This window comes from Poecilia latipinna, unplaced genomic scaffold (assembly GCF_001443285.1).
Source record: "Poecilia latipinna isolate Pla-1442-1.1 unplaced genomic scaffold, P_latipinna-1.0 Scaffold198, whole genome shotgun sequence".
NCBI lineage: Eukaryota > Metazoa > Chordata > Actinopteri > Cyprinodontiformes > Poeciliidae > Poecilia > Poecilia latipinna.
The window spans coordinates 284,078-295,722 of record NW_015112814.1 but is presented as its reverse complement, the minus strand read 5'-3'; the positions used below and the strand labels follow the sequence as shown (position 1 = coordinate 295,722).

The 11,645-nt window shown below is 39.8% G+C and overlaps 1 protein-coding gene across 1 annotated transcript in view; it reads right to left on the bottom strand.

The window, feature by feature from the left end:
• The window catches only part of LOC106946619 (acyl-CoA synthetase family member 2, mitochondrial), an 8,750-nt gene extending 7,082 nt beyond the window's left edge, over positions 1-1,668 (bottom strand). The window contains exons 1-3 of the mRNA XM_015031069.1: positions 1,413-1,668; positions 889-1,084; positions 674-802 (exon numbers count right to left, since the gene is read on the bottom strand). Coding sequence (XP_014886555.1) covers positions 674-802; positions 889-1,084; positions 1,413-1,528 — 441 coding nt within the window. The 5' untranslated portion in view covers positions 1,529-1,668. The remainder of the gene's footprint in view (positions 1-673; positions 803-888; positions 1,085-1,412) is intronic.
• Between the last annotated feature and the right edge of the window lie 9,977 nt (positions 1,669-11,645).

Genomic DNA, 11,645 nt, shown 5'->3' with positions numbered 1-11,645 from the left:
TGTGGGTAAAAAAGAAAAAAAAAAAGGCGGGGGGGGAGGGATTAGAAGGGGTTTTTTTTAAACGGGGGGGGGGGGGGAAGTACAAGATAACATTCTGTTCTTAATGTTTGCAGAAGGAAACGTTACCTGTTGTGAATTTTACTAAATGTTTTTAAGAAAAAGTTTTATAGCTTCTTCATAGGCGTCACTTTTGGTGTTGAATATAATTATTTATTATTAATGCAACGTGGTCCAAATAAATAAAATCAAACAAAAAAAATGAATAAACAATGCAACTAGAATTATGTTTGTGGTTTTTAAAACTTGTGGTAAGGAACAGCTTCCAATGTGATTTTTATCTATTTATTCATTTGACCAAATATCAGTGTACATGTATGTCCATTTTTGAGTTTGCATGTATAATTTTGTTTGGAGAAAATCCACAATAAATTCAAAGCTGTGCCTAACATTTTTTAAATTAACTGAATATGTGTTCAGAGTTATAATGAATCAGTAAAATTAATAAACCGCTGCCGGGACTTCTAAATATCTGAATAAAATTGCATTTTATGGGAAAATGTCATATGTGGAAAATGATAACCTGGTAAACTTCCAGCAGCACAACTCTCCCCGTAAGTCACTGAAAGGTTCAACGTCCATCTGACTTGTAAATACAGACAGATTCTACACTGACCAGGATAATTCCGGTCTTAGCTGAAGCAAACTGGAAAAGGATCCATTCGTATATGTTGGGAGCCCAAATCCCCAATCGATCGCCTTTCGTCAAGCCCAGAGCAAGCAGGCCAGCAGCAGCCGTGTCCACCTTGTCAGGAAGAAATGGTAGAAAGTGGGTTGGCTGCATGCAACATTTAGAAAACCTAATCAAAACGGGTTAAATCTGAAACCCACATCTGTCTGAAACTCAGCAAAGGTTTTCCTGATGCCGTCCTGTAGAAACACCACGGCTTCGCGGTCAGGATAGCATCGGACCGTAGCTTCCAGGCTCTGACTTACAGTCAGGGGAAGCAAGGAATAGGAAGAGGTGCCGTGGACGTAGCTGGTGGTCAGGGATGGTTTGTGAGGTGGACTGTCTACATGGAGAGACCTGGCAAAGATCAAATTCACAAATGTGTGCCTTGTCATTTCAGGGTTTTGACTGACTGCAGCTTTAAAGATTTTTTTTTAAGCAAATCAAACTTGGGGAAATTTGCAGGAAACTGATTCCTTAATTTGCATGACTACAAAAAAAAATCTGCTATTAATTATCTTACCTGATGGGCAGAAATCACAAGTTTTCTGTTTGCAAATGCAACATTTCTGACACATTCTGGCATGACAGAACTTAAACACCACTCAACAACCTGATATGCTGTTAAACCCAAAACACTATTTATTATCATTATTTTTTTTATATATATTTAAGAGTAACTTACCGAAGCAAAACCGTCCCTCCCGGTTTCCACGCCCTGCCGTCTCTGAGTCCATCCAAACGTCGGAAACTGTAAGCGCAGCAGAGCCTGAGCAGTGGGGAAGAAATCTGTGCAGACATGGCTTTCAGACGCCACAGCCAGCTGGATGTGAATGCAGTCAGGGTCCGTCTGAGCAGCAGAGTGTTCTCTGCAACGCTGCTGGTTCACTCTGGTTTGATTTAATTACAGCATGTGTAATAATTAACTTATATTCTCAGTCACTGCATAAGTACACACTTGAAAAGATAACAAACTCCTTTTTTTAAAAAAAATAAATAAAAATAAAAAATTGATTTCACATTACCAGCATCTTTCAACCAGATATTTGTTCATCAAAATCATTTTCCAACAACAAATAAATATTGTTGTAAACAATATTGTCAGTTTAACCCTTTTTGGAGAAGATTAAACAGGCACCAAACTCTGAAAGAAAACAGTCTCGTTTGCAAAGAAAATATTGAAATATCCACATCATTTTTGAAATATGATGTTCCTTAAAACTTTTGGAGTTTAAGAAAGGAATCGGCCCAGAAAATGTGGCGAACTGATAATGTTGGTCAGAATATTTTCTTTTAATAAACAGCAAATATTTACTGTGAGCTAATAAGAAGCTAACGCAACAGGAGTAACCATCTCTAGAGTTTTTCTAATTTTGTCTCGTTTAGGAATGTGTTTATGTTTTGTTTGTATGTTGACTTGCGTAGACCTCGATCAGTAGACGGCGACTTTTCAAACACTGGGTGTTCTGTTTACAAGACATTTCTTGTTGGTTGTTTGTACTTTAGAAAATTGTTTATTTTCTTTTTTTTTTTTTAAATTAGGTTCTGAAACATGAATCTGAAACAGACCATGCTTCACAGCGAGCCGTCAACTCTCTGGCCTTTGCTCAGAGGATCATGTTTAACAACTTTGAGATAAGAAGTGATGCTATTTCTGCAACGTTTAGTCGTAGAAATGAACAAGTTGACATTTTAAGTGCATGCTCCTACGTACAACGCGCATCTATCTGCTATGTCCATCGCATAACCAATGAGCCCAACATGTAAGTTATTCTACAGAGGAAGGAAGCCACACATACATGGGGGAGACCATGCAAACTGTGCACACGAGGCCCCCCGCTGGAATTTGAACCAGGGACTTTGTTGTTGCAAAACAATGGTGCTGAAAGCTGCTATATCATGGAGCATATGAAGGGCCAAATTGTTAATGTTCTACTGTATACTAATAAGAAAAAATAGCAATGTAATAATGCAACAATGTAGATGTTAAAAAAAACAGTTAAGTTTATTAAAGAACAAAATTGTATTCACCTTTAAACACCGGACTTTATAGTTTCTACGTTAAAACGTTTGTAATGGTCAAGCCAAAGCCTGATAAAACTACACTGGCATGACGTTACCTTGCAGTCTTTTGGTTTAGCTTTAACTTTCAGAGGCAGCAGGGAGAGCTCACCCATTCATGCAAGAATCTCCACCGGCTGGAGCTTTTCTGAAAGACCTGATGTGAAATTTACGGCCGACGAATTTGACAACTTTACTTTTTGCGGCGCTTTATGTGGCACTGAAAAGTTCAAGAACCGTTTCAATAATTCTTTTTAGCGGCATAGTGCTGGTTCTGAAATAAAGTATGTGCTATGCATCACTTAATGTTATTTTATTTTTATTATTATTATTATTTTAGTTCAGTCCCTTAAAGACTCTGTCTAAAAGCATGAGCATGATGTTTGCGATAGCATGTTAAACAATAACTGAATTGATTCAACAAGTGCAGCAACAAAGACTTGAAATGTGAGACTGGTTTACATTTACCTCTGTAAATGTAAACCAGTCGATACTTTGATACTTGGCACACATTTCCAGTCAGCAAACCCTCTTTGCACTCTTTCTTTTAATCCTTCAAATCAAACCCTTCCTGAATCTGACATGTGCTGAAATATAATGAGGCATTTTAGGGGAGACTTTCAGTTTTCTGTACCAGGAGCACAGAAGCAAACGTCTCCTCTTTATTTAGTTTCCTGTGTGACTATGGTTACCCTCCCTTGCACTTAAATTAATGTTTTACTCTAACACAAAGTTTACACAGAAACATTAGACAACACCAAGTCATTCATCAGTCTTTGGGGCCGCTTGTCTGCAGAACAAATTATCTACCAACCCGTCATTATGCTGTGTCAGTCTTATTCAGACTTTGTTATGACTACAGCATAAATCTACATTTCACCACGGATGGAAATGTGAGCAGTCTCTCTGGGACTGGTGCAAAGGCTTTATATATATAACGGCCGTTTCCTGCACACGCACTGCACTGTCATTATGGCTCAGGCTGTGGGTTAATACTGTACATAACTCCATTCATCAGTGGAGAGTTGACCTCAAGCTGGGAGGAAACGTATCTGGAACTCACTCAGCATTGTTATTCATTCTCTGTAAGGTCACGGCAAAACTCAGAAAATACCTGAGCCAGTGCTCAATGCGTCCTGCAGAGGGCGGCAGAGCTACGGGAAAGAGACAAGCTCATTGCGGTTTAGCTGCTCATGTTTTTATCTTGCTCTGGTCGATTTAAATGAAAAAAAAAAATCACACCCAAACCTTTGCAAAACAGTAAATTGCTGTAATTTCTCTCAGATTTTACACATTTTTTCCCCCCTGAATCTAACATTTATAAATTAGGTACAAAACTTACAAAACTGTCATCATAAAAAGAACTTTGGCATGCACTTAATAAATGATATGTGTTCACGGATCTGCAGCTTTAGCCCAAAATCCTGCATGCCTCATGTGTTATTTATTTGTAGGATGAAGTAAGTAAGAACATTATTTACTTAAGAATGAGGACATACAAAGTTTTAATACACACATAAAGGATTTATGTCTCAACAAAAAGCAGTTCCTCTGAGTTTCCTCAGATTTTTATGTTCCAATAAAATCGAATTTTATGGGGGAAAAAACTTCAACAGGCTTTTAGCTACATTTGCATATAAAACAAATAAATGCTCATTTGTTTGTTTGAAAATACAAAGGTTTGTGCCACTGATTTGTATTTACCCTACAGATTAATTGTTTTTTTTCTGCCATTATAAAACTACGTCATCTTTTGTGTTTTGGTTGCTCGTTTAGATGGCTGCTCTTACTCTCCGCTATCACCACATGCCTACTGAGGGAATGCTGCACAGTCAGTAAACGGATGCATTTCTCTTGGCTTCTTTAGACAGATGACTGATCAACTTAATTTGACTGCAGGTACTCTTCTTTTTCTTAAACTGTATGTAAATTGATTTGAATCTGTGATTAAAATGAATTGGAGCGGGTCTGTATTCAGTTTGACCCAATGGGATTCTCAATAGTTATGTAAAGAATTGTCTTATAACAGGCACAAATGCCTGTAGGGACAATGAACTGGACCATTTCTCACATCAGTAAACAAATCCTCCTAGTAGTTTGCACTTAATGCTAAACTGTTGCAATAAGTTTTTCAAAAACCATATATTATTCAATTCATAAAATGTTTTAAAAATAAATTACTAATTTTAAGCCGTGCATGTAATTTCATGAGGACTTTTTTGAGTTCAGAAGATAACGGCAGGTAAAAAATGATCAGAGTTATCCCTGATAACTACAACAGCTTTTATAAATGGGAGAAATACAAGGGTAGAAATTATCAGCAGGTTGCAAAAGTAGCTTCTAAGTCCTTAGAATTTCTTTTCATTTTCAGAGTCCAATTAAACTGCAGTCTCAGCAGGAACTTTGAAGGTCTAAATGTGAATAAAAGGTTGATTTTAGCAGGTATTCTGTTTATTCCCACAAAATATCTAAGTACAGATTCCACAACAGAATGAGCACAAAGAATTTAAACACATCCAGACATAATAATAAGGGGGGGGGGGAAATATGCATAATCTCATTAGCCACACCTCTGAAGCATTTAGTTAAAGGAATACAACCACTTTGGTATGATTGCACAGAAGTATGGAATGTATTATGGATATATTTCCACACACTCAGTTAACAAACACATATAAAGAAACCATAAGCCATAAGCGAAAAAAAAAAAAAAAAAAGAAAAATCTCCCTCTTATAATTTCAGAACATTTCACATTTTAATCAGTGCTTCTCTGCTGGTACCAGACACAATGTCAATGTCTCAGTCTCCGTGATGAACACAAACATTTTGGTCCCATAAAGAGACGGTGTTGAAGTTTGAGAAGAGCCCCGGCCTTTCAAATGACCTGATGCTCTGATATCGTCACACTTTTACTGTCGTCACACTTTGGGTGGCATCTGTGTGCCTTTCGTGCCGCTCCCTCGCTGATTCCCTATTTCAGGCAAGTTGGGCATTCCACAGCAGAGCGGCGATAATCCACCTAAAGCTCCACAATATGTCACCAGGGAGCACTTGTCTCTCTTCAGTCTGTAACGGAGTAAACTTCCATGACTGTGGTTCAGCCTGTGGATACCATTCCAATGAGATCTCTCCAAGAACTATTTTTCATTAAGTTTTTTTTTTTTGTCTTCCGGCTTTATTAGGACCAAAGCAAAACTCGCTCGAGGTTTTGGTCGTTCGCTGTTCTCAGTGATCAGGTCAACCTTTGACCCTGTGCGACGCGAGTGGCTCGCGAGCAACCCGACAGGTTCCTCACCCCCCTAATCGAGGGTCACTTGCTGTCACCTGTGCTTTTTAAGCTGCTATGCATGCATGCGTGTGCACATACATGCAAGCGTGTGACCCCCTGCAACTCTACTTTCCCCTGCCTCAGCCATTCTTTGCCCCCGATGAGCATTCAGCTGTTGCCAACACTTGTCCACTTGATAACTGTTGCCATAGCTCAGGAACTCGGCACACTGTTTAACAAGCAGTAATGGTTTTAATGAAAACCTCATGTGCCTGAAAGTTCTGAGTGATAGATAATGCGGAGGTAAGACACGCTCCACAGTTCTCAATTTGGTTTTGAGCTAAAATTGCACAGTTGCACTTAAAAAAAAAAAAAAAAAAAGTATTCCGACTTCTTAAACGTTTTTGTTTCATCCTAAGTTACAACCGTAAATGTCGTGTCTTATTTGGACTTTAGGCGATGAGCTATCGCAAAATAAAGCAGTGCATAACTGTGGCTTGCAGAAAAAAAAGAGACACCATCCATGGTATTTAGAAATAGTCTGAAAAGTGTGGCATACATTTGTATTTAGCACCAAAAAGACTTGCAACTTTAACTGCAGCCAGTGATGGTTGCTGTGTTTCTGTCAGCTTTGTCTTTTATGTTTTTTTCAAAATGACTCGGGTTCAGTTACATTGGCTTGACAGTGTCTGTGTGAACATCATTTTTTATGTTGTCTCTTAGTTAGACGGTGACTCGGTTTCAGTCATTGTCCTGGCTCATAGTGTGCCTCCAAATCTGAAGAGTGCTGTACATTTGTCCATGAATTGATACCCCTTTACTCTGATAGCACTAAATAAATTGCATTGGTACTAATTCTCATCACAGGTCACTCAGTTCGAAAAGGACATTTGTGTGTAATTTGGTCTCAATATAAGTACAACTTTTCTTTGAACGCTTTTTACAATGTGAGCAAAAAGCATCATAAGAGCCAGCTAGGTAAATATACCAGACAGTTCAGGGTGAAGACATTTTAACCAAGGTTTCGTTATGAAACGTGCCAAGATCTGAAAAGGTCAAAGTAGAAAATAGAAAACTAGATCAACCCGTGCTTGCAGTTTAGAAGTTAGAAGATGAAACCATAACCGAGCTTGCAAAGTTTTATGTCTCGCAGAAAATTAACCTCAGATTAAACTGTGAAACATGGCAGTGGGACCATCGTGCTCTTGGGGGATTCATTTTTTTCTTTGCAAGCAAAGGGAAGCTGGCAAAACAGAACAGATGGCACTAAGTACAGGTCCAGTCCTGGCAGAAAACACACAATAAAGGAGGATAACTACATAAATATTAAATGATGCATGTTTATGTGTTAGAATGGGCCAGTTAAAGTCCAAATATGTCTTGCTAGAAAATACAATACTCGCACAGGATTCTCTAACTGATCTTGTGCAATTTCATTGTGATAATTATGGCAGAAATTCCACTCCCTAGATGAGCAAAGATGGTGGAGACACACCCTGCACTTGCAGCTGTAATTCCAGTGAAAGGTGGTTTTATAAAGTATCAAATAACAAAATTCCAGTGTAATACATCAGAGATTGCCGTTGTAACATGGCCATTGTGTCAAAATGATTACGAAACACTTTAAGGGTTAGAAATACTTATGCAACTCACTCTATTAGGAGATTTTCTTAACTGACAAATGATCTTATGTTTCATCCAGATAGCTTACAAGTGTATTTATTTTTAATACAATGAAAACAGAATCCATGGTTTTTGTTCTTTTGCGTCGCACTCCTTTCGCCACAAGTCCATCCATCATTCTCTGTTTAAATGCAAACAGCTCACATCCGCTTCTGCATTGAAATCTAAGGATTCACTTCCTACCTATCTGTTAAAAAACCTATTATTCCCCTCATCTGGACATCCATCAAACATCACACGTCCAATAAAACGATCCATCACGCTCCGTGCTCGCCTTTGCCATTGGCTGATGGGTCTGCCTCGGCTCACATTGCCCAAAGATGCGTGTTTCCTTTAGGGGCCTTGAGGGCATGGCCCTGTCTACTCCAACTTCTAAGGGCTAAATTTAGACAGGAACCATTTTTTTCCTCCTCTCATCCAAAGGCTGCAACCCAGGTCAGAGGTCAGAGAGGGTTGGCCCAGTTGCCAAGGAAGAGTCAAGCAGCAAGGCAAAGCCACTGGTGCTCATTGGACTGTGCAAACAGCAGATTTGCCTTTCTGAACCATGCAACTGACAGGCCTGAGAGCAATGGGGCCTGTGCAGATTGCATTGTCTCAATGAGACAAGCAGCAAAGTGTTGATAAATGACAGATTGCATGGAGCACAAAACAACACACTCATTCAGCGTCAAGATTATGTCTAGATAAGGCCGAGTTTCGGGTGGTACGTTCTTTGCTAAGGTTTCGGAACATGTGTGCAGTCTAGTCCTAGATGTAAAAAATCCCATCGATTGTGCTGTTCATAAACTAAAAACGTCAAATCAGCCAATGAGCATAGCGCTTTTTTTTTGTCTTGTTTTAAGACTATAACAGTTAGCAGAGCTTTGTCGTTCTGGTGACATCATGAGAAAGTTTTACGTCTGTTGACAGGACTCGCTGTTGCCATGGGGCTGCTGAAAAAAAGCTCCCAGTAAATGAAGGTTGTTGGGGGGGGGGGGTGTGCAGGCAAGTAAATAAAAGTGCCATTTGCTACATGTTTGCTGGGCGACCTCTGAGCCAAGGTCTCTCTCTCTCTGTTATTGGGCTGCTGAATATGAAGCTTCTTGCAGCAGGACCCCCCACTCCGGAGGACGCTGGTGTGTTTGCTGAATGAACGAGAGACACCCCAGAGGCGCCTCTGCTGAGCCATGTGAACGGACAGCGGCAGCACACACTCATTCATTCATTCATTCAGAAGTGAGGAGGGAGGCAGTGTTTTAGGTTCAGACTGCAGCACCAATTCACCATTCACAAACAGAAGTAATTCGATGTAATATAGACGTCAGACCAGGCATCAGAAAAATATCCCTGGATTGGGAAAACGTCTTCTTGAAGCGCATATACGCACAACATTAATACACATTCTTAGATTTCTAAGCTCTTCTGTCTGTTAGCTAAAATCTTTTTGCTAGTGGGCCTAAATTGGACATTTCTGAAAAGGAGTAAGAGGAGTACATAAAAAAAAAAAAAACGCATCTAGTCTTTCTCACAGGATTATACTGTGTTAAGAATCACAAGTTACTGTTCTGTTAATTATGCTAATGCATCTGATAAACCATGTGGTGAATTGAGAAATGTTTATTATTCCGTGGTTCCTGTGTATGATGTGGATTTTTTTTTTTAAAGGAAAAGCTGGATAAGAAGATTTAGAAAACAGCCTGACCTTACTCTTAGTCTTGCAAAAGTTTTATTGAATAATCTGATTTAGCATCTGATCTTTTGAAGATATTAAAAGATATAAAGAAATTATGTGAGCTCTATTATATTTCTATACGTGCACAAAACAAATAAAACACATCCTTTTTACCCCAATGAGACCAAAATGTGACATTTTAAACAATCAGAAGCATGTTGGAAGTGTGTTTTAAAAATGTCGCGCTGTGCAGCGCATCAGATGTCGGCGATGCAGCTGCACTCTGATTTGCCTCTCGGTGTGGGTGGTGGCGATCTGGCTGCCGGGGTGGTGTGTTTATGTGTGCTGGGGTTAGGGCCACGTGCACGCTGCAGGCATACACACCGACACACTCACACAGAGGAACCACAGAGACTCTATTGATTCTGGCTGATCAAGACACCAGCATTTGGGTGGTGGCTGCACGTCCCGTGTGTGTGAAGTCAACACATTCCCAACATTCCTGCATTTCCCAAAGAGGCCAGTCCAGGCCTTTTCTCTCTGCTGGGGTTTTCCTGACCCTTAAGTCAGCTGGCCCTCTCTCTCTCTCTCTCTCTCTGTGTGTGTCTCTGGCTCTCTGGAGGTTTTATGTCTGTCCTTCTGTTTTTAAATCAACTTTATGAAAAGTGCTATATAAATAAACTTTGAGTTTTGTCTATATCATATCACAAATTCTGGTCAGCAGAGAGCAATGGGATGTGTGACTTTCAATAAAAGGTCTGCAGATATTCTTCAATATTTCATAAAGCAGATAATTGCAAAAAAGTCTCCTGAGTACCAAGGGAAATAACCAGTGAGGTCAAATTTATTGTTGACTTTTCAAAATTAGTCTCACACGTACTCTACAGAGCAAAGCAGGTTCATTGTTGACATATTAAAAACCACAAATAAGATTTTTTTTTTTTTTTCCAAGTTGGATTTTGAGAGTTGGAGTTTGTCAATTTAAAACTATAGTTCAGAAAACCTGACTGCTACCTTATCTCAGACATGAAGAGTCCTGTGGCTGCAAAGTGTCTGTTCATGACCAGTGCATTGAGCATAAAGACACAACATCTATTCCATGAGGTAAACAAGTTTAAGTGCCAAGAGTCTGAATGGCCAAAGCATATCTGGTTAAGGTAAAGAGCAGTGATTTTGCTGATTTTTAGGATAGTACTGTAACATACCTCCAAATCCCCAATGGCACCAGCACCATGGCTAATGCAGCTAATGAGTATGTAATCAGCATTTCATTACCTCTGTTATTACTCTATAACTGAAAAATCAGAAAAAAAACCATTAAAATAAACCTATTTTGTACAACCTTCAATGCACTGAATGTGTGAACAGCAGCTGTAGACTTTAAAAAGTGAGAAAGACGTGACGGTGAATGGCTTCTTGAATCTGTTGCCAAAATCTAAGGTAGAATTCAGAGGATGTCAAGACACCCACTGACTCTTTTCTTCCTCCTACACCTTGTTTCACAAAGTCCCAAAGCCACGAAAAGGTTTCTCGAAGAAGAGGACTGTAACCATAGAATTGCTCACTGTTTGCATTTCCCAGTGAGCAATTTGAGGACGTCTGGCCGTCAGCTGGAATCCAGACAGTCAATTCAGCGCCATGCACCGTTCTGTCTGGAGAAGCAATTGTTTGCATGGGGCAGCAGCTCACCGGACGAAATTCTAGGTGCCTTTCCGTTTAAGTGAAAGGGCAGATAGAAAGAGCTGGGGCCTCGTCTTTTTAACTCTACAAAGAGCTGCTGTAGCAGCATCGCTTCCTCAAATGTGTTTTATTTGGAGCTGTAGGAAAAGCTTCAGGTTGTGGTTTACATGTCAATCAAAATTAGGAATGCGGTTTGAGAGTCCTACTTTGTGCTGCGTGCCCGGTCACAGGGCTGCATTCAGGTCGGTCTTCAGACCTCACACTCCTAGCGGGCTGCTCTGCTCGAACAAAGAGGCCTTTCACATTGACCTTGACACACGGCCACCCCGTCACCACAGGAACCGACGCAGAGGAATCCACCCCGACTCTCCGATATCAATCTCTCTTTACCTTTTGGATAAATGGTTCCATCCAGGCTGGAGTGAGGCTAATGCACATCATATGGCTCTGGTTTTGTCCAGAACATGTGTGCCCATGAAACCACTTTTGTGCATGTATTGTTTTTTGAGACAACAAAAAAAACACATTGGGCAATAAAAAACAATTTATTCTTGTCAACAAAACATGTTTTTCC